The sequence below is a fragment of the Ailuropoda melanoleuca genome, chromosome 4 (assembly GCF_002007445.2).
Source record: "Ailuropoda melanoleuca isolate Jingjing chromosome 4, ASM200744v2, whole genome shotgun sequence".
NCBI lineage: Eukaryota > Metazoa > Chordata > Mammalia > Carnivora > Ursidae > Ailuropoda > Ailuropoda melanoleuca.
The window spans coordinates 95,449,927-95,476,331 of record NC_048221.1 but is presented as its reverse complement, the minus strand read 5'-3'; the positions used below and the strand labels follow the sequence as shown (position 1 = coordinate 95,476,331).

General features: G+C 54.0%; 2 protein-coding genes across 2 annotated transcripts; both read left to right on the top strand.

Annotated features, from left to right (window-relative positions):
- Positions 1–1,265: 1,265 nt before the first annotated feature.
- LOC117801783 (formin-like protein 20) lies at positions 1,266–14,548 on the top strand. The gene is made up of 3 exons (XM_034657279.1): positions 1,266–1,300; positions 1,830–2,176; positions 14,431–14,548. The coding sequence occupies exons 1-3, from the start codon at positions 1,266–1,268 to the stop codon at positions 14,502–14,504; spliced, it is 456 nt and encodes a 151-aa protein (XP_034513170.1). The 3' UTR covers positions 14,505–14,548.
- Positions 14,514–24,771, top strand: FBXO41 (F-box protein 41; the record flags this gene model as incomplete). The annotated part of the gene is given in 13 exon segments (XM_011219312.3): positions 14,514–14,738; positions 14,740–15,077; positions 16,519–16,744; positions 17,219–17,292; positions 17,556–17,914; positions 18,753–18,994; positions 19,197–19,312; positions 19,434–19,586; positions 19,743–19,838; positions 21,210–21,328; positions 21,497–21,655; positions 23,117–23,232; positions 23,366–24,771. Coding segments are annotated over 13 exon segments (2,286 nt in total), but the record flags the coding sequence as incomplete, so codon positions are not given.
- Between the last annotated feature and the right edge of the window lie 1,634 nt (positions 24,772–26,405).

Here is a 26,405-nt window from a genome sequence, read left to right as displayed (position 1 = left end):
CCACAGTGAACACTCACGTGTGTACACACGCATGCATTCACCTATGCATGTACTCACACACGTGCACATGTGTGCATATGCACAGCTATATACCTGCGTGCATACACATATGCACGAAAGCACATGCATACATACACACGCATGCCCTGGATTGTTTTTGCATATTCATAGGAAGCATAATGTGAGGACAGACAAACATCACCAGAACAAAGGCAGAATCAAGACAATGTATGGACATTTTTGGTTCTCTGCAAAAGCAGGTGGATTTGGGGAATCTGTCCTCTGGCAGAGGAGGGTTCAGTAGGCTTAATACATCAAAAGGGTTGTGTTTAAGTGCAGACTTTGGAGTTCATTGACTTGAGGTCAAGTCCTGACTGTGCCATTCACTGGGCTCTGAACTTTAGCTTCCCCATCTGTAAAGCAGGAATAGTAATAATATGTACTTGATAGATTTATTAGGGCAATTGAATGATATGCATTAAATGATTAGTATGATGCTTGGCACTTGGCTAATAGAAGCTGTTATCATTTAGGTGTTAGAGGAAGTAATTTTTCACTTGCTCAATCAAAGAAGACTTTTTGGAGGAGGAAAAAAATTCAGGAGCTCGGGGACAGAAGAGAAGATGTTGGGAGAAGGGTAGTTTGACCTGACTGGCTTATTCTGCCTCAGTCCTTATTAAATTTGCCTGTCTCCAAAAGCCACGAGACAAGTCTACAAATTACTTTTCCTGATATTAAATGTCCAATGCCTTTGCCTTAGCCTGAGTAGGATGGGGTCAAGAAAAGTTCCTGTCAGTGTCATTTATTGGAGAATCCTCTGGCTATGCTGGATTTCTGTGCTGTTGCAGCCAGACTGCCACTCCTAGCCTTGGTGCTCAACCCCACCCAAGCTCATCTCTGTGCCTTTGCCCAAGTATTACCCACAGCCCAAAATTCCATCTCCCCTATTCCTCATCCAAAGCTCAGTTCAGCCCTGGGCTTGATAGCCCTAACACCATGTCTGATTTCTCAGGCCCCACTGCAGCCCTGTGGACTCCCTCCAAGCCTAGGACAGCCAGATTGTTCCTGCTTCAGTGACTGGATAGGCCTTAAGCCAAGGGCCCTCTAGGTGCTCAAGTCCTAGGGAGCTGGGCTTCTCTCCTAACCAAGTTCTAGGCGGGGTTGGGGGCGGTGTGAGAGATGGGAGTGGTGGGGGTGGGGATGGGAAGGAACCAAACCTGCAGGCCACCGTCTCTCTTCCTCTTTTCTTCCTGTCTAGGTCAGGGATGGGATTTGTGATAGGGACAAGTTCTCCTCGATGGTATCCTCAAGGGCAAAATTGGGTCCCGGGAAGGCAACCACTCGCAGCTTTCCTGGTTCCCTAGGGATGCCCAGAGGGGACAGACTCAAGCAATCTCCGCGGAGACCAAGCATCTGGCTGGAGGTCGCCGAGGGCACAACCTAGGGCGCGGCCCACGAGGCTGCTTAGTGACCGTGGCGCACATCCCTGGAGCAATGCAGCGCACCCGCCCTCTTCCTGGCCCACAGAACCGCCCGCCCCCCACCCCTCGGGATCTGCCCTGAGTGGGAGCAGGCCCAGCCAGGGTGGTAGGACTAGGGCGGAGAGGTTTCAATTAAAGGTGGGTAGAAGAGGTGCCTGGGGCAGAGAGAGTGCACTGGGCGGTGCCGGGAGTCTGGAAGACCCGGACCCGGGAGGAGCGCGGCCAAGCTGTCCCTGCACCCCCAGGGCGGCGCCGCGTACCCCTCCCCCATCGAAGCCACCTTCAGCGGAAAACGTGGGGTCCCGGCGCAGCCGCTTCTGGCGGCATCTGCCGCTCCCCTTCTCGCAGGAGGGCCCGCCCCGAAGGAGGGGCCGGCTCCGCCCCACCTCCTCGCTGCCTCCCTCCCCCTTCTCTTCCTTTCCTCCGGCCGCGAGCCCCCTCCTCCTCCCTCCTCCTCCTCCATCCTTCCCCCACCCGGTTTGTGTGCCCCTCCCGCTGCGACTGGCTGGGAGGCTCGGCCGCCCCCGCCCCGAGAGGGAGGCGGGGGCGCAAGCCGCGGCGGCCACCCGAGGCTGCGGAGGGGAACGAGATCCGAGGCCCCAGGGCGGCCCTGCATCTGGACACGGCACGCGGGGGCTGCCTGTGCACCCCCAGCCGAGGGCCGCGGGGCCTGGCCTCGCCGCGGGGTGGAGGAGGTAAGGGCGAGTCACGGGCGCGCTGCGGGACCGCTCCTGGAGAGAGAAGGCAGGGAGGACCCCAGCCGCTGCCTCCTCCTCCTCTTCCTTCTCCCCCACAGCCCTCAGGAGGCCCGCGAGGCTGCCAGACCGGGAGGGATTCTGGGCAGGCCAGGCCAGGGGCAAGGAAGGGGTTAATTTAAGGAATTAAAATCAGAACGTTTTAAGACCAGGCTTCCCATCCCCCCCCCCTTTTCGCCAGTCCCTCCCTGAGCCAGGTTGGGGGGCGGGGGGCGGGCTCCAGACCCCACTGGGACTCTGGACCTTGGAGAGCAGGGCCAGAGGGAGGGAGGAGGAAGGCGAGCGCCCTCAAACCCAGCCCTCTCCACCTGCTTCTGAAAAGGGGTGGGGGAGGGGCTTGGTGTTGAGGCCTGGCTGGGCACCTGTGTGGGAGTCTGAGGGTGGGAGGCTTTGGGTGTCTGTGTGCGTGCCGGTGTGCACGTGTGATAGTCTGGACAATCTGGAGGTGTGCATGTGTGTGCACGCAGGTTTCTCTCTCATATGCCAGTGCCTCCGTTGGTGACTGTCCACAGTGATCTGGATGTGTGCTCCTCACTGCATTGCTTTGCACGTGAGTGTGTGACACGGCGCCTGTGTGCACTTGCCATGGTGTGCCTGTGCCTGTGAGTGGGAGTGGGGCCTGCTCTCTCCTTAGGTCGAATGTGCAGTGAGGAGGAGCCGAGGTGGTTTCCTGGGTGTGGGATCCAGGTACTGGAGCCATGTGTGTGTGACCTTGGGAGGTGTGTGCATGTTTGCAGGAGCACAAGAGTGAAGGGGAGCTTAGAACAGAAAAGGCAGTGTCAGGGCCGCCAGGAAGCAGGGGACTGGATGCATTGACCCCTGTGGGTCTTCACTAGGCTATAGTGACTGGGAGGTGCACATGTGGTGACCACAACCCCAGGTGTGGAGAGCCAGAACCCGCTCCTTCTTGGGGGATTTGGAGGGATTTGGAGAGTCAGGGGGCATTCCTTTATTCTCCATCCACAGGGACACTTCCAGCTGCCTCCCCATCCTTAGAACACCTCCTCCACCTGCTGGCAGTTGTCTCCTGAAAGCACTGAGCTTAGAGCTTCATTTCTTTGGCCTGTAAAGCCATCTATTAACATCCAAATCTTCCTCCCCCATTTCTGTAAGTTTCACCTTCTCTGCTCCTTTCCTGCATGCCGATTTTTATGGAAAGAGGGAGAAAAAGCTCTTGGGCCCAGAAGGCCAAGTGAGAGGTAGAAGAGATGCCAGAGGCATGGTGGGGGACCTGGGGGCAGGGAGAATGACCATCAAAAACCAAACTCAGCTAACTTATCAATTTTGCTTGGTCTGAATTTAATAGAGAAAGAGACAGAGAGAAAGTTTGATGATATGCACACACTTGTTTCTAGATTTAGGGATGCCTAGCGTATTTTTGCTTTTGGAATATTTATAGCTGGAAGGGGGTGATGGTTGTTGAAAGGTAATTGCCATCCTGCCTTTGAGTTCCTTGGACTTTCCTGCTTCTCTGGAAGCCCACCACTCCCTTTATTCATTCCTTCAACAAATTCATTCCTTCAACAAAAAAACAAAAGCCCACCACTCCCTATTCATTGCTTCAACAAATATTTATTGAGCACTACTGTGGGCCAGCCAATGAATATTATAGCGTTGGTGTGACATTCTACTCCCAAGCAGAAGGAACATGTGTTAAGACTAACAGCATGGGTTTTGAAGTCAGTCAGGTAGTACTTGGTTCAAATCCTAGCCTATCACTCATACACTGGTGTGTAACAAACCACCCCAGAATGTAGCGGCGTAAAACAACAGTGATTTATTGTTTCTCATGGTCTGTGGGTTGGCTGTGACTGTGGCCGTGGCTGTGAGCTCACGTGGCACCTCTCAGCAGCATTCAGTTGAGGGACTGGCTGGAAAGGAATGTCAAGATGGCCTTTCATCCTCCAGGGTCTCTACATGTGGCATCTAATGAATCAGTGATTTAGCCTGTTTTTTATATGGCAGCTGGATCCCAAATGGATTCCAAGAGGATAAACCCTCTGGGACAAATGCTTATCAAGCCTCTGCCTGCATCAGGCTTGCTAATGCCCAATTGGCCAAAGCAAGTCACACGGCCAAGCTTTGAGTCAATATGGGAGGGGACCCCATAAGGTCAAGAATCCTGGGAGGCATGGTTCCAGGGGGCCATCAAAGCAACAGTCTGTTACAGTCACTTCCTGGCCTTGGGCAAGTGATTTGGCCACTCTGAGCCTCACTTTCCTCCTCCTAAAATAGAGACAATACCATCTACTTGGCAGCACTGTCATAAGGGTTAAATGAGAAGCGTGGTATCTGACCAGGATAATTAGTAGGTAAACGTTCACTGTTCAGATTGTTAGACTGTAAGCATCTTGAGGGCGTGACTGTCTTATTCATCTTTGTGTCTGCAGTGGCTGGCATGGCCCTTGTGTTTGACATCTTTTTTTTTTTTAAGATTTTATTTATTTATTCGTGTGTGTGTGTGTGTGAGAGAGAGAGAGAGAGAGAGGGGGCGCACAAGCAGGGGGAGAGGCAGAGGGAGAGGGAGAGAATCTCAAGCAGACTCCGTGATGAGCAGAGCCCATAGAGGGGCTCGATCTCATGACCCTGAGACCCAATCTTAGGCCAAAATTTAGTTGGATGCTTAACCGATGGAGCCACCCAGGCACCCCTGGTTGACATTTTTTGTTGCGTGGATAAACTAGAATGAAGCAGACAGGCCCTAAAGCTTAGAGCTCTGCCAGAGTGACAGAGTCAAGAAGACACAGCAGGTTGCTACTGCCCAGTCAGTGGGAAGTAAGCAGAGCCAGGGAAGCACTTGTCATTCCAGGTGATTCTTAGATCGGCTTAATTATAACCAGATTCATCCAGTTCCATGATCATGAGTGGTAGAAATCACTTTGGCTACATGAAATCAATCAGTTCATCCATTATTCAGTGTGATTCCTCTAAGAATGACATACTGATGTCTACTGTGTGGGAGGAAGGTATGAGGGTGAGTCATTTGCATTGTCCTTGCCCTCCAGTGTATGCGTAGGGCGGGATCTGATGTGCAGACAGGTCCACGACCATCCAGCGTGTGACACCTGTTACCGTATCTGAAGAGCTATGGTAAGGAATGATTCATGCTGTGATGTGATTTGAGCTGAAGGAGGGAGTCGAGGAAGGCTTCATGGAATGGGTAGCCCTTGAGCTGGGCCTGCAGAATTCACCATTCGGAGAAGGGAGACCCACGAAGAGGGACCAGCATGAGCCAAGACTTGAGGCTGGGACGGCACAGGGCCCTTCTCGGTGGCACAGGGCCCTTCTCAGTGAAGCTAGGCCCCACAGGGTTCAGTAAGGCGCAGATGGTAAGCAGATGCAAAGGCTAGGCTGGCAAGGCTGAGTGGAGCCTGCCTTGAGGGCAGTCAAAGCATGGTGGACATTACCTCCCAGAAAGTGGCCTGACCTCAGAGATTTCTTTTAGAAGAAGTGTGACATGACTGGATCTGTATTTGCAGAGAACACTGAAAGTTGGTGGAGTTAGAGACTGCGGTTAGCAGTGGTATCAGTGGTCCATATAGAAGGGGCAGGGGCTAGAGGAAACAGAATCAAGTATTTAGAAGGCAGTATTACAAAAACTGGGGATTGATGAGGGCTGAGGGGGACTTGGAGAATTCAGAGATGCCTTGGGGGTTGCATCCAAGGTGCAAAGTAGATAATGAAGATGTTGGTCAAGATAGGAAACAGGAGAAAGAAGCAGGCTTGAAGGTGAATATCCTGCTATTATGAGTTCATTATTAGCCATCTTAAGCTCTGAGCCACCTACATTAAAATATCATCCTTTTCATCCTCTCCCTCTCTACAGGCTGCTTGTAAGGAGCACTTAAAAAAAAAAAAGAATTGCTATAAATGTCAGGTCTAAGGCATTGGGTTATGTGTGCCTTGGGATAGCGGAAGGGATGGTATAGATTAGAATTAGGTTATCTCTAAGATGCATTTAAATATGTTCAGGTGTCTCTCATCTTAAAAGCTCCTTCTGGAATCTCCCACGCTGCCTCTTCCCCCTTCACAATTGAGCTTCCTGTGTCCACTCACTGTCTCTATCTCACTCTCCCCTCAACCCCCTTGGCCGGGCCCATCAAAGCGGTGCTCCCTGAAGTCCCCAGCGGACCCTTTGCACCTCTGACATGTGTTGTCAACTTCTGTTGTTTACGCCATGTTTACACTGCTGCCCGCTCCCTCCCTCCTTGACATCCTCTCTTCCCAGAGGTTTCCTACCAGAATTCCCATTGGTTCTGCTGGTTCTTAGGAACTTCTTGGTTCTTCTCCCTCCTCCACCTCCCTGAGGATCCACCTTTCCCCTGCTCTCCTCTCTCTGCACCCTCTCCCCAATCCTACTCATCCACTTTTATGCTTTGGGTGCCGTAACTGTATGCTTGGCTCCACATCACAAACTATGTACCAACCATCTCTACTTCCAGGGCCCCCTGGAACCTCAAACTCATGCCATCTACAACCAAACAGATCTCTCCCCAAACCTGCCTTGCTTCACTTTCCCTCCTAACTGAACCACAGTCTCCCATCTACCTAGATGCTCACAAGCCAAACCTGAGTTTGATCCTGCACTCCTCTCTTTAGTACCAGCCACAATCATTCTGTCACCAAGTCTTCTCGACTCTCCTTCCTATGCTGCTCCCATATCCGTCCTTCTCTTCATTGTATGCCTGCCGCCTTGGCTGTCACAGTTTCTACTTCCAGCAGCCTTCTTCCTGACCTTGACCCTCGGTAGGCCATTCTCTCAACTGTACCTCTGATTAAGTCCTGGAGTTCCTTCATTCCACAAACACTTACCTAAGCAGCTACCCCATGCCACGCAGTGCCGCAGTGCCGAAGTGCTGGGGAAGGAGCAGTGACTGAGACAGAGCTTACATTTTAGTTCCCAGGGGGAGCCCTGCTTTTTTGTCTTTGTGGATCCTGTTCTCCATGCTCAGAATGTCTCTCTTCCCCTCCCCCAACCTCATGATTACACTTCCTCACCTGACTCTACTTTGCTCTTCCAGAGTCATCCTAGATGTTACCGCCTCTGGGGGTTCCTCAGTCTCCCAATTCCTCGAGCACAGTTGAGTGTAGAATCCCATGTTTGTACATAGCATTGATTTCATGACCGTATCATCTAATACCTCAGTCTGTCCCTGGAGACCGCAAGCTGTTTGAAGGCAAGATCTGGGTCTTGTTGGTCTGGGTGTCCTCAACATATCTAGCGTGGCACCTGATACAGTGCATGGGACAGAGCAGGGACTCAATAAATGTAACATGAATGAATTCATGTTTTAATAACGCTCAGGGGAGAATTCTAGGCTAGAAATACCGATTTGCGAGAATGTGAGGACTTTTGATCACAACGGACAGAAATCCCATTCAAATTACTTTATGCAAAAAGGGATATGTACCAATTCAAATAACTGGAAAGAAGGGGGATGAGTGGTTTTGGGGCATGACCGTACCTGGGTTCTCAAAAATGTGGCTAGGACTCTTTCTAGCTCTTGGCTCAGCTTCACTTTGTTGCCATATTTTCCCCCCACCACACGTGGACTTTGTCCATGTGGTAGATGGAGGTTATACAAAGCCGTAGACAGCTTCATCGTCCCAGCATGTGATCCCAGAGGAACAAGAGACTCCTCAATCTTTCATTTACATTCCCAGGGAAGGACTCTGTTGGCTCAGCTTGAGGATTGTGTCCATTCTGGGGTCATCCATGGTGGCCAAAGAGATGGGGGCACCATGATAGGTCAGGCCTGGGTCATGCAGCCCTGTCCGAACCACAGGGAGGGGGGAGGAGCAGCTTACCAAAGAAAGAATGAGATGTTGTATCAACAGAAGTTGAAGAAGGCTTGCCGAGCAGATAAAAATACAAATGTCCGCTGCAGGAATTTGCAGGGCCTACCTGGTAGTAGAAGCCATGAAAATGCAAGATTCTGTGTGTTTCTGGCAGAGTCCATGAGAACGTGACAGTAGACAGGAGCCAGGGAAGACACACATCTTGAGATGGTTGGCCTTGTTTGAGGAGATGAGACTCACACATCTGAAAACCTTACCAAAAAAAAAAAAAAAAAAAAAAAAAAAAAGCCAATGCCTCTGGTTCATCTTGAAGAATCCTTCTACCCAATGAAAACCTTCAGCTGGACTTAGAGGAAAGAGACTTGAGCTAGGCTTTTCAGAAGAGGGAAGGAGCATAACAGGCCCTGGGGATGCTGAGGGGTCAGGTCCAGGCTGAAAAAGGAGGCAGGTATTAGGGCTGCAGAGGCTGCTGATTTGGGGAGACTAATGCAAAGGAAATCGCCAACTGTTCTGTCATGATACGAATAATACAGGACTGTGATCAAATTTGAACAGGCAACACTTCTATTTTTCTTTTTCTTCCTCTTCTGCCTCCCTCTCCCTCCATCACATTCTTGCCTGCATTCGGGCAAAGCTTAGCCTCATGCTGAGTGTGTACATCTAGGCAAAAATATTCCTAAGAATGATTCATAGTCATTCCTCTGCTCTGGCCTATGGGGGGAAACTATGGGGCGGGCTGGCTCAGGTCTTAAGAGCCACCTGGACCTGAAAAGTCCCTTCCTTCTTCTACCTTGCACATCTACACACAGGCCTGCACCCCCAGACTTTCCCATCTCAGAGCTTGGCTAGCAGGGTGTTGTACAGGAAAAGGATGCTTCAAAAGTAGATGGGGAGGGGAGGGGGAAGGCCAGTTCTGATGCCCTGAGAGTGCCCCCACAGAAGGGACCAGCACTTGGTGGGGATGGGCTGGTACACATGGGTGCCCTGATACCACCAGGCTGACCATACATTACAGAATAACCCTGTTCCCGAACAGTTGTGTGTATGTGAGCTGAATTCTATTTAAAACATCTCTGGTCACTTTGCCAACTTCTTCAATTTTATCTATAGTTATTAATCTATTCAGGTTTTCTATTTCATCTTGAGTCAATTTTGATAATTCATATTTTCCTAGAAAAATATTCAGCTCATCCAGATTTTCAAAAATTTGGGCCAAGGGTTGTACCTGGTTGCATTTTAGTAATTTAAAAAAATCTCTTGTGAGTGGTTGTATTCCTTTTCTCATTCATAGTGTTATGTATTTGTTTTCTTTCTTTCTTTCTTTCTTTCTTTCTTTCTTTCTTTCTTTCTTTCTTTTTTTTTTTTTTCACTTTGAATAGATTTGCCAGAAGACTGTTTATTTTGTTGTTCTTCTCAGAGAACTGTCTTCTGGATTTACCTCTTGAGGCCACTTTTTGGTTTCAATATACTTAAATGATGGTGATGTTAGAACAGTGACTAAGTATTTTTTTAAAAAGAAATGTAAGTCCTTGTCTTATAGGTACTAAAGTACTTTTTGGGTAAAATAATAGAAAACCTTGGATTTGCTCAAAATTATCCAGTGGTGGGGGTGGGGGAGTGCAAGGCAGGCAAGCAGGTACATATGAAACAGAATTATTGTACGTTGGTCACTGTTGAAGTTGGAGGATGGGTACACAGGAGTGTAGCAACAGATTGTCTTTTTGAATATGTGTGAAAATGTCCATTTAAAAAAGTTATGTTTTTTTTTTGTTTAATCCTTGTCTCACCATGCATAGCAAAAATTTTTGGATTTTAAAACTACATTGTATAAAAAGGAAACCCTATAGCCTGAAGTATTTGCATGCTACCAAGTCACTGTCAGTGTATGGTATTATGGTTATTTGTTTAAGGCCCTTAATTTAAAAAATTGCTCTAGACTTTTAAAAAAAGGTAATCACAAAGTACAAAGAGAAAACATATAAAACTGTTTATATAGTCTTCAGGTAGGGCCAGACTTACTAAGCATGTTAACAAAATCAGAAATCCTAAGGACTTTTACTGAAGCCAACTATCAGCTTTATTATATCAGTAAAGACCATAAACAAGCCCATCAGCACACTGGAGAAGACCATTTGTTGTAAACGACAAGGGATCGATATTAGAAAAAGCCTTTGAAAATCAATAAGAAAATATGAGTGTTCAGTATAAAAATGAGCAAAATAGTGCATAGGCAAAGTCACCAAAGAAATATAAACAACTGCTAAATGTGTAAAAAAAATATCCAGCTACAGTAATCAGAGAAAGGCAAGTAAAACAGCCAGGCCACTTTTCACTCTCAAATTGGCAAGAGTGCAGTGAGGCCAAAGGCGAAGCTGGGTTTGGCTGCAGTTGGCGGATGCTGGGAGCCATTGAAAGAGCATGAGCAGGAGTGGTCTGTAGACAGAGGAGTCTGGTGCCTAACAGGGGACAGAAAAGGGCCCGAGCTGAAACCCGGGCCAGCAGTCTGGGTGTGAGGAAAAGCACAGAGCAGGAGAAGAGAACCGCTGAAGAAAAAAAATCAATAGGTCTTGATGGTGAGCAGAGAGCGAGGTCAGGATGGCCAGTGGTGTGGTGTGACTGGGAGGACAGTGGCACCGTTGAAGGAAACAGGGATGGATCCTGGGGAGTGGGTGAGGGGAAGTCCGAGGTTTGCTTTTTGACACCAGGGGTCATTAAAGTTTCAGGCCCATCTGGATCTGGGTGATCAAAGGAGGTCATCTCAAGGGAGTCTTTTTGTTCTTCTTGCCCAATGAGGATAGAAATGGCCACAAAAGCAGCTCCAGGCTCATATCCTACCAGCTGGGCACAGGTCCTGGAGTGGCCATATGAGCCTGGAGTGGAAAATGTGCCCAGGATGAATGATCGCTGTGACTGATGAACAGGCTAAGATCCTTGGGAATGGTTCTCCAAGGAAAAACTGGGGGTCTAGCCACAAAGGGGGATGGGAGTTGAATAGCAAATAAGAATAAATGCCCACTGCATCCCACCTCTGACCAAGATCTACACAGATCCCGCTACTTGTAAATTTTTAAAATGTTTCTCTGTATCATAACACAACTATCCCTCACAAAACTTAAAATGCACTTGTCCCATCTCCAGAAGGAGATGTTCCAAGTTCTCATCCACTTAGCGCGTCTAGCCCCAATTCAAGATCTTGGTGATGGGCTGTCTCTTTGGCGGGGTACTGGGCTGGCCCCTCATGGTCTTTCAGTTTACAGCTGGGCCATGATGGAGGAGAGATTGGATAGCTGAAAGAATAAAACCCTCGCAGCTTAAGAGGGGCGATGAGGAAAAACCCTCAGTGGTCACAGACCCATCCGTGGCCCACGCGCTTGACCAGTCGGTGAGGATGAGGTTCCCTGACTCCTGTTTCTGGCTGCTTTGGTTCTGCCGTCGCGAGGAGCCTCACGCTCTGTGCCACGCAAAAACGGGGCACTGGGGGCTCACCTACCACGGATTCAATTTAAGGGGTGGGGGACATCAGGAGCTGAGTGATCCCTGGCCTTTGTTTTCCAGGTTTGTGGGTTTTTCTGGCAATACAATCCCTTTAATCATTAGGAAGCTTTCAGTCAATTTGCATTCAGTTGTCCCCAGAGCCATTAACCAAACTAGAGACCTCATTGGAAGTTGTAATTCTTGAATCAAGTCCCTGGTGATAGTGTTGGGGGAGGCGCAGGGGTCATCTCTTAGCAACAGCCCTTGGTGCTCTACCCATCCCGGGAGCCCAGGGTTCTGTTGCTTCTGGCTAGGCCTCTGCCCTGGGCCACTGCAAACCCCACATCCGGGGCAGGAGGCAGAGTTCATTTGCTCCTTCCCACTTAAGCTGTATCCCAGTGGAAGGCTGTTTTGATGAAAGCAATGGTTGCTTCTGTCGAGCTGGGAGGGCACAGCAGGAGGGGTTCTTGAAGGTCCTGAGGAGTCAAGAGCCTGTCAGGGCCCAGGTTTGTCTCTCTGTATGTTTCCAGCCTCCCTGTCTTTTCTTGAGCTGATTTTAGCTAGAAGCAGAGAACTGGCTCTTAATTCTCTCTCAGCCATATTGGATTACTAGCCTCAGGCGGAAAGCGCCTCTCTAGGCAAAGCAGCATTTTCTTCCTCTCTGCTTTCAGATGTGCCCCTTTCAGCCAGAGTGTGTCCCTTACTTGTTGGACCTTACTGAGGCCATGGGAGAGGTTACACCCCAACATGGTGACATTTTTCTACAAGTCCCCTAAAGTTCCAGGTAGGAACATCATCTGAGCTCCAGAGACAGTGGGAGAGTTTCATCAGCTGCTTTGCTGCTGTGTGACAGTGGTCACCAACTTCCGAGGTGGGAAGAGGTACTATCTTACTTCCCCTCTTAGTTCGGCTAATTCCTCCTTAGGGTCTATTCCTTTAAAAAATTCCATTTCTCATTCTAATTTCTGGGTAGGACTTCTTCAGACCCGACTCCAAATGGCTTAAGCAACGAAGGGAATGGATTGGCTCACCCAACTGAACAGATCAGATCTCAAACAGTGTCTATGTGAAATCTCTGTCTCCATTTCAGTTCTGCTTCTCTGCGTTGGCTTCATTCCCAGAAGGTTCCCCCCTCAAAGAGGCAAAGATAGCCCTTGCAGCTCTAGCGTTCCCCATCAGCTTAGAAACCTGAGCCCAAAGAGGATGCTTTTCCCAGCTACTTCCAGAGAAGTCCTAGAGGGAGGCATGACTCACAGACTCAACTTGGGTGATCTCTGCCCATCCTAGGACTCTGGCCAGGTCTATATCACTTTCTTACACCTGAAGCCAGGGTGGACCATCAACCCCCACTCAGAGCACATGGACTGAGAAAGTGGGGGAAGGAAGAATGGTTCTCCAGGGTCAAAGCAGAGTGATTTTACCAGGAGAAGGACTGGGTGCTGGGCTGGTAAAGGGAACAAACAGTCACCCACATCTCCATGTGGAAACGCCTGAAGGCAAAGGGAACTCGAGAGCAGGTCAGGATTGAGAGGCAGAGCTGAGAGTCACTGACTTAAAGCTGGGAGTGAATGTGCGGGAGCAAAGCCGAGTAGTGGGGAGAGGGCAAATGCAAAGAGGGTATGAAGGTGAACCTCTCATCAGGAGACAGGAAGAGTCAGCAGGCAGTAGGAAGAGGAGGTTGGAGAACCCAAACGGGCAGCTTCATGGCAGCCTGGGAAGATTGAGTGGTCAGTAGTATCAGCCAAGGGACCAATGGGTGAAGATCCTTGACGACAAATGGATTGATAAGCAGGTGGTTAGTGACCCAGAGGAGCACAGGGACAGCAGAGGGTAGTTGAAGCCCAGTCGCTGGCAGTTAGGAAGAGGAAGGCAGTGACGAATGGGGTAGAGATTCCACGAGGCAGAGGAGGTTGCCCAGAAGCCAGAGATGAGGGAGGAGGGGCAGTGGGAGTTGAGGGTGACTGGGGGTAGCATGTCATAAGGGTAGCTTGTGCTAGAAGGGGCCTAAAGAGGACAAATATGGTGGCCCTTGGAGCAGAGGGCAGGGCAGGGTGCTTATTGGAGACTGACCTAGCAAAGGACTCTAAAAAAGGACCTGTGTGCCTAGAGTGGCTGTAATGGGAGGGTACAGAAGCAGGACAAGAATAAACAGTGACACAGGCACACAGGTATCATCAGGTGACGTGACAACTTGGTCACTGCAACGTGGTACCAACAGTCCAATCTATCTGATGGGTATGGTTTGCATGACATGGAAATAAGCATCTCTTAAGGATTTTTTTCAGATGTAAGATACATACAGCCAAATATATATAGTGAGCAAGCCTTAAGTATACGGCTTGATAGTTTACATATGTATTCAATGTATAACCACCACTCATATCAAAATCTAGAACATTTTCAGCATCACATAGGTTCCCTCCTGTCCCTTCTCAGTTTATAGTCTCCAAGGGGTAACCTCTATTCTGACTTCTGTCATGATCAATTTTGTCTGTTCTTGAACTCCATATGTGTGGAATCCTATAGTATGCACTTTGCTCTGGTTTCCTTTATGCGACGTAATAGTGAATGGATTCATCCATGTCCTTGGATGTACCAGTGCTCCCTTTTCTTATTGCTGGATAAAATTCCACTATGGATATCACAGTTTATTCATTCTACCAGTGATGGGCCCTTGGGTTATGTCTAGTTGGAGTATAGGTCGGAAGTATTACAAGGATAATGAATGCCTCCCTCCCCTCTTAAAAATTCTCATTCTTTCTCACTGTCGTACATGTACAGGCCCTCCCGCAGGTACCAGAGCAGGCCCGCCCCCTCTGGGAGGTCAAGCCATCGGTATCCCCTCATCCCTCCATTATGGGCGCGTGTTGCTTCACGCGTGGGGGAGACCACCCTCCTAAGGTTTACTCCCTCTCTTCTAGCCTCCTCGCCCCTGGCCGTGGGCGCCCTGAGCCTTCCTGACCCCGCAGGGGGGCTCGCCCGCGGCCCCCCATGAGCGCGCCCGGCTGACCGGCGCGGCGGCCGCGGTGGAGCCCGGGCCGCGNCTGCCAGCCTGCAGTGCGAGGAGCTGGCCGAGCCGGGCCTCGTGCCTGCCGCCGCCGCGCGCTACGCGCTGCGCGAGATCGAGATCCCGCTGGGGGAGCTGTTCGCCCGCAAGTCCGTGGCCTCCTCCGCGTGCTCGACGCCGCCGCCGGGCCCCGGCCCCGGGCCCGCCTCCGCCTCGCCCGCGGTCCCCCTCGCCCGCCGATGTGGCCTATGAGGAGGGCCTGGCGCGCCTCAAGATTCGCGCGCTGGAGAAGCTGGAGGTGGACCGGCGGCTGGAGCGGCTGAGCGAGGAGGTGGAGCAGAAGATCGCCGGCCAGGTGGGTCGGCTGCAGGCCGAGCTGGAGCGCAAGGCGGCCGAGCTGGAGACGGCGCGGCAGGAGAGCGCGCGGCTGGGGCGCGAGAAGGAGGAGCTGGAGGAACGGGCGTCCGAGCTCTCGCGCCAGGTGGACGTGAGTGTGGAGCTGCTGGCCTCGCTCAAGCAGGACCTGGTGCACAAGGAGCAGGAGCTGAGCCGCAAGCAGCAGTGAGTGGCCCTCAGGGCGCTGTGGGCTGGTGTGCCCGTCAATGTGCCTGATTGGGTGACTGTGTGTGTTGCTGCCGCTGCCACCACCGTGAGTGGGCCTGAGTGTGCCTGTGTGTGTCTGTGTGGCCACAAGCTTGTGATGGTGGTATGTGTGGGGCCAAACGCCATGACGGTGTGTGTGTGGGACTGTGAGGACATGCGGGTATGACGGCGCGTCTGCCCTTGAAAACTGTTTCTCTTCCTTTTCGATGCCTCTAGCCAAGGCCAGCCCCTGCATGGCGGCACCACATCCTCTTCCCTTCTGCCTACTCAAAGACGTGGTACAATTCCGCTCTCTCTCTCCCTTTGCCATCATCACATTTTCCTTGTCATCTGTATCTTTCCTGAAAGCGGTCAAGCAGGAGGTCGTTTTTCCCGTCCGCCATAAGGCCACTGCCCCCTTGGGCTACTGCCCCTTTTCTCTCCTTCCAGAACAACTCCTTGAAAGTATTGTTTATAATCCTTGTCTCCAATTTCCGTCTCCACTTTCTGTCTTGAATCCACTCTGATTAGATAGATGGCCACCTCCACCACTGACCTGTACATCACCAATGACCTTCATGTCACCTTAGCCTATCAGCAGCATTTGACACGGCCAGTCCCTGAAACACTTTCTTCATTTGGCGTCCAGGATACTCTCCTGGAATGCCCTTCTTTTTGTCTGCTCCTTCTCAGTATTCTTTGCTGGCTTCTAATTTCTCTGGTCTTTAAATGTAGAATGGTGAGATAGATGGATGGTATTTCTCTACTCCCATTGTGATATAAGCTCCATGGGGGCAAGAGCTTTTCTCAGGTCCGTCTACTGCTGTATCCCTAAACACTTAGACCAGTGCCAAGCACCTAGAAGGTGCTCAGTAAATGTTGAGTGGATGCATGAACAGCTGTGAATACATTTGGGAGTAAATGCTCAAGTGACTCTGAGCTGTGCTGTGTGTACTTCCCGGAGGCTTCTGCATCTGAGAATATTTCTGAAAGTGTGTGTGCATGTGTGTGTGTTGGAATGTGTGAGCGGGACTGTGCCTGTCTCAGACTGCGTGTACTCCTGCAAGTGAACATGACATGAGCACGTGTACGTGAGTGTGTGTGGCTGTGTGCCCGAGAGTGTTTCCGGACGGAGGAGGTGGCTCTGAGTGCGACCGCATATGACAGAGTGTTTCCGTGCAGGGTAGGGGTGCCTAGCAGGAGCGTCGGGGCTGGGGCAGTGGGGCGTGCGTGTGTGACTCGGAGTGTATGGTTGCATTTGTGTGAGTGCCGTGGCGCCTCGTGCCTGGGCCTGTTCTGCATGCACCCACATGAGCGGGAGCAGCTGTGCCGTGGCTCTCCCTCCCGCTCTGGGGCTCCTACAGGGGGTGGGTGGGCACCCAGGCTGAGGCCCTGGGGTCAGAGACTGCTCCGGGCCCAGGGAGGTGGTGCAGATCGACCAGTTCCTGAAAGAGACGGCGGCGCGGGAGGCCAGCGCCAAGCTGCGGCTGCAGCAGTTCATCGAGGAGCTTCTGGAGCGCGCCGACCGCGCCGAGCGGCAGCTGCAGGTCATCAGCAGCAGCTGTGGCAGCACGCCCAGCGCCAGCCTGGGCCGTGGAGGGGGAGGAGGCGGCGCTGGGCCTGGTCCCCGGGGTCCCGGCAGAATGGTGAGTGCCCACCTGCCCCCCACAGTCCCACCGCACACCCTGCCTGCCGTCCCCCTGTTGTGCCTCCCTTCTTTGGCTCTTCCCCATGAGCAGACTCCGGGCCTGAAGGAGGGGTCCAGGAACAAGGGTGCCCCTCTGACTGGGCAGAAGTGCCGGCCCCTGAGGCTGTGATCCAGTGAGCTGTGATCCAGCTGCTCTGGTTCTCAGGGGCCCATCTCTGCCCAACTGAGAGCCCAGGAGCCACAAGCCTGGGTCTGGGGATGCTGGGTGGGTTTGGGGAGGGGGTTGTTGAGCCTGCCTTTCTGGGCTGTCTGTCTGTCTATTTGTCCATCTTTCCCAACTTTTTTCCTTCTCTCTCCTCTCCCTCCTCTCTTCTCTCCATCTTGTACCCTGTTTCTCCTGCTCCTTCTCATCCTCTTGCCTCTTCCCCCACTCCCACCCCTCACCTTTCCTTCCCGCTCTGGGGGCCCACAGCGAGAACACCACGCGGGCCCGGCCATGCCTAGCACATACGCCGTGTCGAGGCATGGCTCCTCTCCCAGCACAGGGTAAGCCTCGGGCCTGGCCCGTCCCACACAGCCCATCCTCACCCTGGAAGGATCCATAGGCCCCCCCGAATGGCTAGCCCATCTGGGGCCTTGGCTCCTTCCCCTTTCCCCATACTCCTTGGGTCACCTCTGTCTGCCTTTCCACACTCTTGGAAGGGGGCTCTTGGAAAGTCGGGCGGGTGGGTTGCCCTTAGGGGTGGCATGGTGAATTTGGGCAGACCTGGTGCCCCTCGCTCCTTACCATCTGGTCCACCTCACCCCAGGGCCTCCAGCCGTGTCCCCGCTGCATCCCAGAGCTCAGGCTGCTATGACAGTGACAGTCTGGAGCTACCCCGGCCAGAAGAGGGGGCCCCCGAGGACAGTGGCCCTGGGGGCTTGGGCACACGGGCCCAGGCTGCCAACGGCGGCTCGGAGCGCACCCAGGCCCCTCGCAGCTCAGGCCTGCGGCGCCAGGCCATCCAGAACTGGCAGCGCAGACCCCGCCGACACAGCACGGAGGGGGAGGAGGGTGATGTCTCGGACGTGGGCTCCCGAACCACGGAGTCAGAGGCTGAGGGCCCCTCAGATGCCCCCCGCCCTGGGCCTGCTATGGCTGGGCCACTGAGCAGCTGCCGGCTCTCAGGTGAGTCCTGGAAGGGTAGGCCAGAGAGGCGAGTCTTTCTCTGGTGCTGGGCCCCCTCAGGGAACACAGGGCTGAGGCAGTAAATCTCTTGGGCTCCTGCATCTGTTTTCCCCTTGTCCCAGACTTCCCGCAATGAGGATGACAAACTCTCCTACAAGTGCTCTGTAAGCCTGGGCAAGGAACTCATGAGACAGAGCAGTGCAGCAGCACAGGGGAGCTCATGTTGGGCGCTGCACAAGGATGCCACATCTCAGGGGGTCCATTAACATGGTGGGCTCTTTGACATTTACAGCAGAGTAACTGAGTGTTAACTGCAGACTGGTCTCTGGAACAGCAGGGAGAGCCCCCTTCTATATACGCACAAGGCCATGTGCATATGTGGGTGGGTCAGGGTTGGGGTCAGGAGGTTAGAGTTCAAGTCAGGTGCATGGCTGCTCTTGAGTGACTGTTCTGGGCAGGCTCGCCCTGGCCTTCTGTTCACAGAGGCCAGGTTTCTATCCATCCGTTCCCCCACCCTCCAAACCCTTGCCTTTCCTAGACTTGACTCAGTTGCTTCATCTAGGAGCTGAGTTTGGACATTGTGATGATATGTGATCTTAAAAAGACAGTTTACTTGAGGAAGGGTCACCTTTTTCTAATTTGTATAATTAGAGATGGGGTGGGCAGAGGAGGGGGAAGCAGAAGCCTCTTGTCCTTCTTCCCAAGTCACCGGTCCCCCAGCATGGGTCCCTCATGCCTATTCCTTCTGTAGCTCCTACCCCACCCCACCTCCCCAGCTGCACCCCCACATTGGCCTTCGATCCTCCACACTGACCTTTGACCCTCTGGTACTGTGCAGCCCGCCCAGAGGGAGGCAGTGGGCGGGGTCGGCGAGCTGAGAGGGGCAGCCCCTCACGCTCCAACGAGGTCATCAGCCCCGAGATCCTCAAGATGCGAGCCGCCCTGTTTTGCATCTTCACCTACCTGGACACGCGCACGCTGCTGCACGCCGCCGAGGTCTGCCGGGACTGGCGGTTCGTGGCTCGCCACCCCGCCGTCTGGACACGGGTGCTGCTCGAGAACGCCCGCGTCTGCTCCAAGGTGCCTATCCCCGTCCACCGCCCCGCTCTGAACCCACCTTTCTCCCAGCAGAATCTGGGCCCTGGAGGTCTGGCCCTGGCAACCCTTCCAACAGCCTCGCCCCCCAAATGCTCTCATGGGGCCTCGTGGCTTGGGGCTGGTGCCCCTGCAGCCCGCCAAGCCCAGACCCCTTCATCGCCAGGCAGCCCTTCTCTCCCTGCAGTTCCTGGCCATGCTGGCTCAGTGGTGCACCCAGGCCCACTCGCTGACGCTGCAGAACTTGAAGCCCCGACAGCGGGGCAAGAAGGAGAGCAAGGAAGAGTATGCGCGGAGTACCCGGTGAGGCCGTGGGGGCGGGCGGTTGGGTATCACTGCGCCGCAGAGCCGGAGCTCCGCGGGGGAGGCTCCGCAGTGGAGGAAGTGGCCACAAGCGGTGCCCTGACCTCTTGGCCCTCCCCAGGGGCTGCCTGGAAGCAGGGCTGGAGTCCCTGCTGAAGGCCGCCGGGGGGAGTCTGCTCATCCTGCGCATCTCCCACTGCCCCAACATCCTCACCGACCGCTCGCTCTGGCTGGCCAGCTGCTACTGCCGCGCCCTGCAGGCCGTCACCTACAGGTAGGGCCCCACGCTCTCGGCCTTCGGCCAGGGGGCCCTGCGGTCGGCCTACTTTTCCCCGGGGCTGTCAGGCAGAGGGACCCAAGAGTGCTCTGGTCCAAGGGAGGGGAGCCAGGGCCACCAGGGTGGGCGGTCCCAGCTCTGTCTTTTCAACAGGAGCGCCACAGACCCGGTGGGCCATGAGGTCATTTGGGCCCTGGGCGCAGGCTGCAGAGAGATCGTCTCCCTCCAGGTGGCGCCACTTCACCCTTGGTGAGCCCCAGCCGGGGTTGGGAGGGGCCAGACTTGAGCTGGGGCTGGGGCGGGCTGAGGACTGACCAGATTGGTCAGTTGGGGAGACAGATTCACTTTCATCAGTCTGTGTATCTAGCGGTGAAGAGCAGAGCTTCAAAATCAGACCTGGGGTGACATCCTGGCTCACTGGCAGTGTGACGTAGGGCAATCCAGTCGTGCCTTTGTTTCTCAACTGCAAAGTGAAGGTGACACTAGAGATCTTTCAGCCTTAGTAGGACCGTAGCTGGCTCAGAGATGTGTGTCTGAAGCGTATATGTACACTTCAGATAGCCCCGTCTGGTTTGGCACACGCCAAGGCCGTTCAGGGAGGTCGACGCAGCGTACACAGAAGAGCTGGTTGTCGGAGGATGTAGATCATTCACCGCTCGACTTGGTGTTCCTCAAACCAGGCTTCTTTGTCCATGACTCTGTCCTCCAAGCCCTCTCTCCGCACGACAGCGCCTCCTGGGGCATCCCGTGTCCTTCCCTGCCACCTGGCAGAATCCGTCCCTGCTCCCCTGCCCCCATTCCTGTTGGGCCTCGGCTCAACCCCTGCTGTAGTTTGTTTTGCAATAATCTCTACTCGAGTCTCCGCTGTACCTGTACTTGCAGTTCTCAGGGTCGGGGCTGTGAATGTCCGTTTCCATGTCCCTGGTACCAAGTGCGTGGCAGACGCCAGGAAACCCGCCTCCTGGGCGAATGTTGAGGAACGAGGTGTTCAGGGAAGCGGCCGGTTTGGTGTGAGTGGCGGGCGGGGTGGAGCAGTGAGTGTGGAGAGGAAGGTGGGGGCAAGGTTAGGAAGGCCTTGCGTATGGGGGTTAGATTTTTGTACTTTACCTAGGAAGTGCTCGGGAAGCCTTTGCAGTATTTCTGATCTTAAAGATAGGATCACACCTGGCTGGTTATGTTCTGTGTGTCCGCCCCCCCCCGCCCCCCACACCTTCAGGGCAGGGACCATGTCTGTACTGTCACCACTGTATCCCCGGGGCCTAGCTTGGTTGTTCTTGGCTATAGTAGACACTTGAGGCCCATTCGTTGAACGACTGGGTGAGAGAATAGAGGAACGAATGGCTGTCAGCAGTGTGCTGGATGAATTGGCAGAGAGACTAGATGAGTCCACATGAATAGGGACGGTGGTCTGAACCCTGCCTGAAAGAGTTCAGGAATCAGAATCCGTAGGTCTTGGCAGGAGGTGAGGAAGAGTCAGGGATGATCCCAGGTTTCTAACTTGAGCAGCTGGGGTGGTTGGTGGGGACTCAGCCTGAGTGGGGGGCATGAAAGAGGAGCAGGCTTGGGGTGTCATGCAACCAGCAGCTTCCTTGACAGCCCTTTCTCTGCCCCATTCTGCAGCCAGCAGCCCACACGCTTCAGTAACCGCTGCCTGCAGATGATCGGTCGCTGTTGGCCACACCTTCGGGCCCTGGGGGTTGGGGGCGCTGGCTGTGGGGTACAGGGCCTGGCGTCACTTGGTGAGTCTTTCCTTGGGACCAGGATAGAGGGTGGTGGGAAGCAAGTGTGGGTGTGACACCGAAATCCGAGGGGCTTGGGGCTTCGGCCTGGGCGGTGGCAGGAGCATGAAGGCCAGAGAGACCCAGGGAGTTTGTCAGCAGGACCTCCCCTCTTCCTCCTCTTCCTAGCAAGAAACTGCATGCGGCTGCAGGTCCTAGAGCTGGACCACGTGTCGGAGATCACCCAGGAGGTGGCAGCTGAGGTCTGCCGCGAAGGCCTGAAGGGACTGGAGATGTTGGTGCTCACGGCCACCCCCGTCACCCCCAAGGCCCTGCTGCATTTCAACAGTGAGCGATGAGAATGCGGGGGAGGGGGGGCGGGTTTCCACGGTCCTTTCTTACCATGCCTTGTCAGCAAGCACCAGCACAGGGGGCAGACCGACCAGGGTGCTAATCCTAGCCTCGCCATCAGTGTCCTCGGAGGCTGGTGTGGCATTTGAGGCCTGCTAGCATCTGGTCCAGATGGTTCAGTTCAACAGACTTTTATTGCCCTATGCTCAACCCCCACAGGAGATAGGAGCTGTACACCGCTGCCTTTCCACATGAGCCTCTGGGGAAGGGCAGGGGCAGCACACAACAGATTAGGAATTCAGGTCTGGAGCTGGACTGATCTAGGTCTCAATTTTGGCTCTACTGCTTATGAGCTGTGTGACTGAGCAAGTTACTCTACTTCTCTGGGTTCTGTATCTCCATCCTCTAAGCTGCCTTCTGGAATGGGTGGGAGATTAAATGAGATGATGTATGTGAGCCCTGCCAGGACCATTCTCAGGGTGAAGACCCCTCTCTCCATGCTGCTGTAGACACCAACATGCCTCGTTGGACCCCACCACCCTCTAGCCTCCTACTCCACTCCTGACCGTTGCTCCACCTTCATTGAGGACATGGATGCCCCAATGGGGCCACTCCCACTCCTTCAGCGCAGGGGCTTGGACAGAAGCTGCCCTCCAACCCCCGCTTCACCCCCCACTGGAGCATCCTTCTGGGCACAGCCAGCAAGGAGCTGAGTCACCATCAGCACCTGGTGTCATTGCCCTCAGGACCTGCAGTAACCACAGAGTGGCTCTTCAGTTGCTCAAGCTACTGGGCCAGGCCCCTCCCCCCTTCCTGAGGCCCTGGTCACACCTAAGTCCTGAGCACTGAAGATTTCTTGACTGTCTCATTATTGCCAGGGCCCTTCTTCCCTCCCCTTCAGCCTCATGGCCTGGCCCTGGACTGACTACCAAAATTAAATGCTCAAGCCTCCAAAATCATGACCTCCAGAACCCTCTCAGCCTCCTGAATTTCTTCCTCCTCCTCCACTGACTTCATGACAACATCTAGTCCCTTAAACCCTCTGCTCTCAACTTGTTTGCTGCCTGCTTCCCCTCCTCCATGCTCCAGAGAAGACCCATCAGCCTCACCCCAGCTGCTCTGTCCTTGAATTCATTTCCAGATGGCCAGGCCATGGTACAACTGCCCCCTCTGCTAGGGAAGCTCCTAGAGCCTCTGCACAATTGGCTGTTGCCCACTCATCCTCCCAGAGTCCACTACAGCCTCTGCTGTATGACCTTGCCCTCCTCCGCCCGCCAGCCCCATCTGGTTGACCCTCTGGGTGCCACGGGCCTGCTCTCTTCTATGTGGTGCCCAGTGCCTGGCATGTGACCATCTCTCTGTAGGGTTCTGGTTTCATTAAATAGTGATAAGGAAAAGCAGTAGTCCCATTGCTCAGGCCAAACATGAGCCACCACCTTATGACCTACCTTTTCCTAGGCATTTGCCGGAACCTCAAGTCCATTGTGGTCCAGATTGGGATTGCTGATTATTTCAAAGAGCCCAGCAGTCCTGAGGCCCAGAAGCTGTTTGAGGACATGGTGACAAAACTACAGGTAAGGAGTTGGCTCTTATGCCACCCAAGACCTTAGATGATATCCTTAGGCTGGGGTTGGTAACCTGGGTGTGTCACAGGAGGGCCCCAATTGCCTGACCCTGAGGGGAACTAACCCAGGGTTTGGTCTATAGGCCCTACGACGGAGGCCCGGCTTCTCTAAGATCCTGCACATCAAGGTGGACGGCAGCTGCTAACCCGGGTGGGGGGCGGCAGGGCCCCTGCCAGCCCCACACCAGGGCACTCTCTTTGGACCTCCAGAGGGACCCTGATTTGGACTAGAACTTCGGAGGCCTAGTGTTATCCCTGGCTTCCAGGGAAGGGTTGAGTTTCCTGTCCTCCTCCTGGGACCGTGGAGCAACAGGCCTGACCCTGGGCACTGCCTCTTCAGCGCAGGGGCTTGGACAGAAGCTGCCCTCCAACCCCCACTCCACCCCCCACTGGAGCATCCTTCTGGGCACAGCCAGCAAGGAGCTGAGTCACCACCAGCACCTGGTGTCATTGCCCTCAGGACCTGCAGTAACCACAGAGTGGCTCCTCGGTTGCTCAGGCTACTGGGCCAGGCCCCCCCCTCCTGAGGCCCACCCTACTGGTCAAGGGCCTCTGCTAGGCCCCAGCCAGAGGGGGCTCCCCAAAACAGCTTAGACTTGGCAAGGAGGACTCTCTTCCTCCTCCTGCCCTGTTTCAGCCCTCTGTGGGGCATCCCCTCCAGACATCCTGCCTGGGCTCTGGGTCCACACTCCCCAGGGATAACAGATAGGCCTCTGGGTCTGGGAATGTGATCAGCCAAAAGTGGGGGGGGGCAGGGGTGCAGTGAGGTAGTGGGAATGGGCTTGGAATGGCAAAACATTCATCTAGAACTTTTCCCCAGGATATTGAAACCACCACTCCCAAAGCGGGGGGGGGGGGTTGCCAAGTAGAGAAAACTTAGTTTTTGTTGCTGTAGAAATGACAAGACCCTCCCAGCCACCGCATACCCTCACGACACACCAGAGCTAAATTCAGAGCTAAAAGGTGCATGTTTCTATACTTTCCACCAATCCCAAGCCTCTGGAAGGGCAAGGTCCTAGCTCTGGGAAACCTTAGCAGCAGCAAGCAGCAGCTCCTGTCCTCAAGAAATGTCTTTCTAATCCAGGTGCTTGGGCAGGAATCTGATGGCCTCTGGTCCCCAGTGCTGTGGGTGGGAGGGAGTCACTGGGCTGCCTGCTGTGCTGGGGCCTAGAGGAGGCCAGGAGGAGGGAGGGGTTTGCTTGCTTGAAGATGTGGCCTTGGTAGGGAGCCAGACCCATGAGGCCAAGGACGAGCACGAGCAGCCTCATCAGACTCGCCTTCCCCCCGCCTCCCCATCTTCACAGGCCCTGTGGGCGATGCTGGAGAGCTGCTGGCTCGGGGCGGTGCTGGGGCCTGAGCCGGAGCCACTTGGCTTAGAAACCACAGAGTGCAGGTAGGGGGTTTTCACTACCTCTTGCACGTTCTGGTAAGACTAGGTTCTGGCATTAAGGCTCCAAAGACTCAGGTCTCCCCAGTTCCTCCTCTCAGAACTCCCATAGTGGTGTAGAGGCCTTGGGTCCTGCTAACATTCACTTGGAAACTTCTTTCAAACATTAACCTCGATCCATCTTAGGTTTCCTTCTTTCCTATCCAGAGGCCAGCTCTGCCCGAACCATTAGGCTGCTGGGCCTGGCTGGGCCTGGGCTTCTCTAGTTTCTCAGCCCTTTCCAAAGGGACCTTTTTGCTACAGCCCGGCTGGCACATCAAGACCTAGCCCCGGGTTACCCTGTAGGAGTCCTTCCGACCTGGGACCCCGCAGGCCCAGTATCCAGCTCCCCTGGCTCCACACCCAGCTCTGGCCCAGCTCCTGTTGATGATTTTTCCTCCCCTGGCTTATTCTGGCCTTGCCCTTTGAAGGCCCCACATACCAAGGGTATCATGTTGGCAGCTTCCTGTCCGGTCCTGCACGAAGCCATGGCTGTGTGGCATCCCCCACTCTGGAGCAGCGGACTCCACTGTCCCGCCTCCACGGCCCTGTCCCCAGGAGTCGCAGGAAGAAGCACAACTTTTCTCTGTCCTCCAGGGGCCTGGAAGGGATCTGCGGGTGCCCTGGGTGCCTGTCTTGCCTTGCCAGCTGTACCCTCTATAGCTCCTGCTCGAGACCCTAGGACCAGAGGTGCTGCCTTCCCCATCTCCCAGACAAAGCACAAAGGGATGCCCTGCTTGGCGTAAGCCTGCCTTACTGAGGGACTTTTTTTGCCCCAGGAAGCTTCCATCCCTGAACACAAGACATTGGGCAATTTCTCCCTGGGTGGGTGCCCACTGGAATGCCTGGCATCAGTCCTGGAAAAGGACATCAGGGTGCATGGGCAGTGAGCTAAAGTGGGAGAAAGGCAGTGCTGAGAGGACTGATTCTAGGAGTAGGTTCATTCACCCAGTCATTCAGTCATTCATTCATTCGTGCAACAGCCCTGAGTACCACCAGCACCAGGGGCAGAAGAGTGAACAGGCCGCCCTACCCCCACCTCCCACCCCCACCCCCGGCAGGTAGGAAGTTTGGCCACCAAGTGCCCACCTGGTTTCTCCCAGCAGAGTGTGTGAAGGATGTGTACAAGTACATGTCACACTGGCCCAAGACCCTGCCGACGGGCTCGCAGACACACGCTGGACTTCATGCATGCTGAGAAGTGGCAGGGTACAGCCCCCGTGTCCCCCCACTTGAAGCTATTGTTTGACTGTCAGGGGGATGAGCCCCGCTGCTGTATGGGGAGCTTGTGCAGGGATGCTCCGTTTGTTCACTTCCCTCGCAACCACGGAGCATGGCTGAGGATGGGCAACAGGGATGGAGGGTCTAGCCATTCCTGAAGCACCTTATCCTTCACTCCCTCGAAGGAGAATCCTCCTCCGTATCTCACACCTAGTAAGATGCAAAGGAGAGGAATATCTGAGAGCAAATCGAGGCAGGCCCTGCTCCAGGGGTCCCAGGCATGTGTAAGAGGTCCCATGGGCTCTGGCACTTGGGTGTCCCTATACCTCTCCCTGCCACATGGCCTGGACCCAGCGTCTGGGAGGCTTGGCACACTCAGCACGAGCACTTCATCAGGCTTTGGGCTGCCTCCGCATGGCACTAGCAGGGAATGAAGGAGATGCTGTGTGTATCTGACCACTGGGAAAGAGGAAGTG

Coding starts and splice junctions, on each gene's coding strand:
- LOC117801783 (XM_034657279.1), top strand. CDS start 1,266: ATGGGATTTGTGATAGGGACAAGTTCTCCTCGATG. Junction 1,301..1,829: donor GGGACAAGTTCTCCTCGATG/GTATCCTCAAGG, acceptor CCCTTCTCGCAG/GAGGGCCCGCCCCGAAGGAG. Junction 2,177..14,430: donor CTCGCCGCGGGGTGGAGGAG/GTAAGGGCGAGT, acceptor CCTCTCTTCTAG/CCTCCTCGCCCCTGGCCGTG.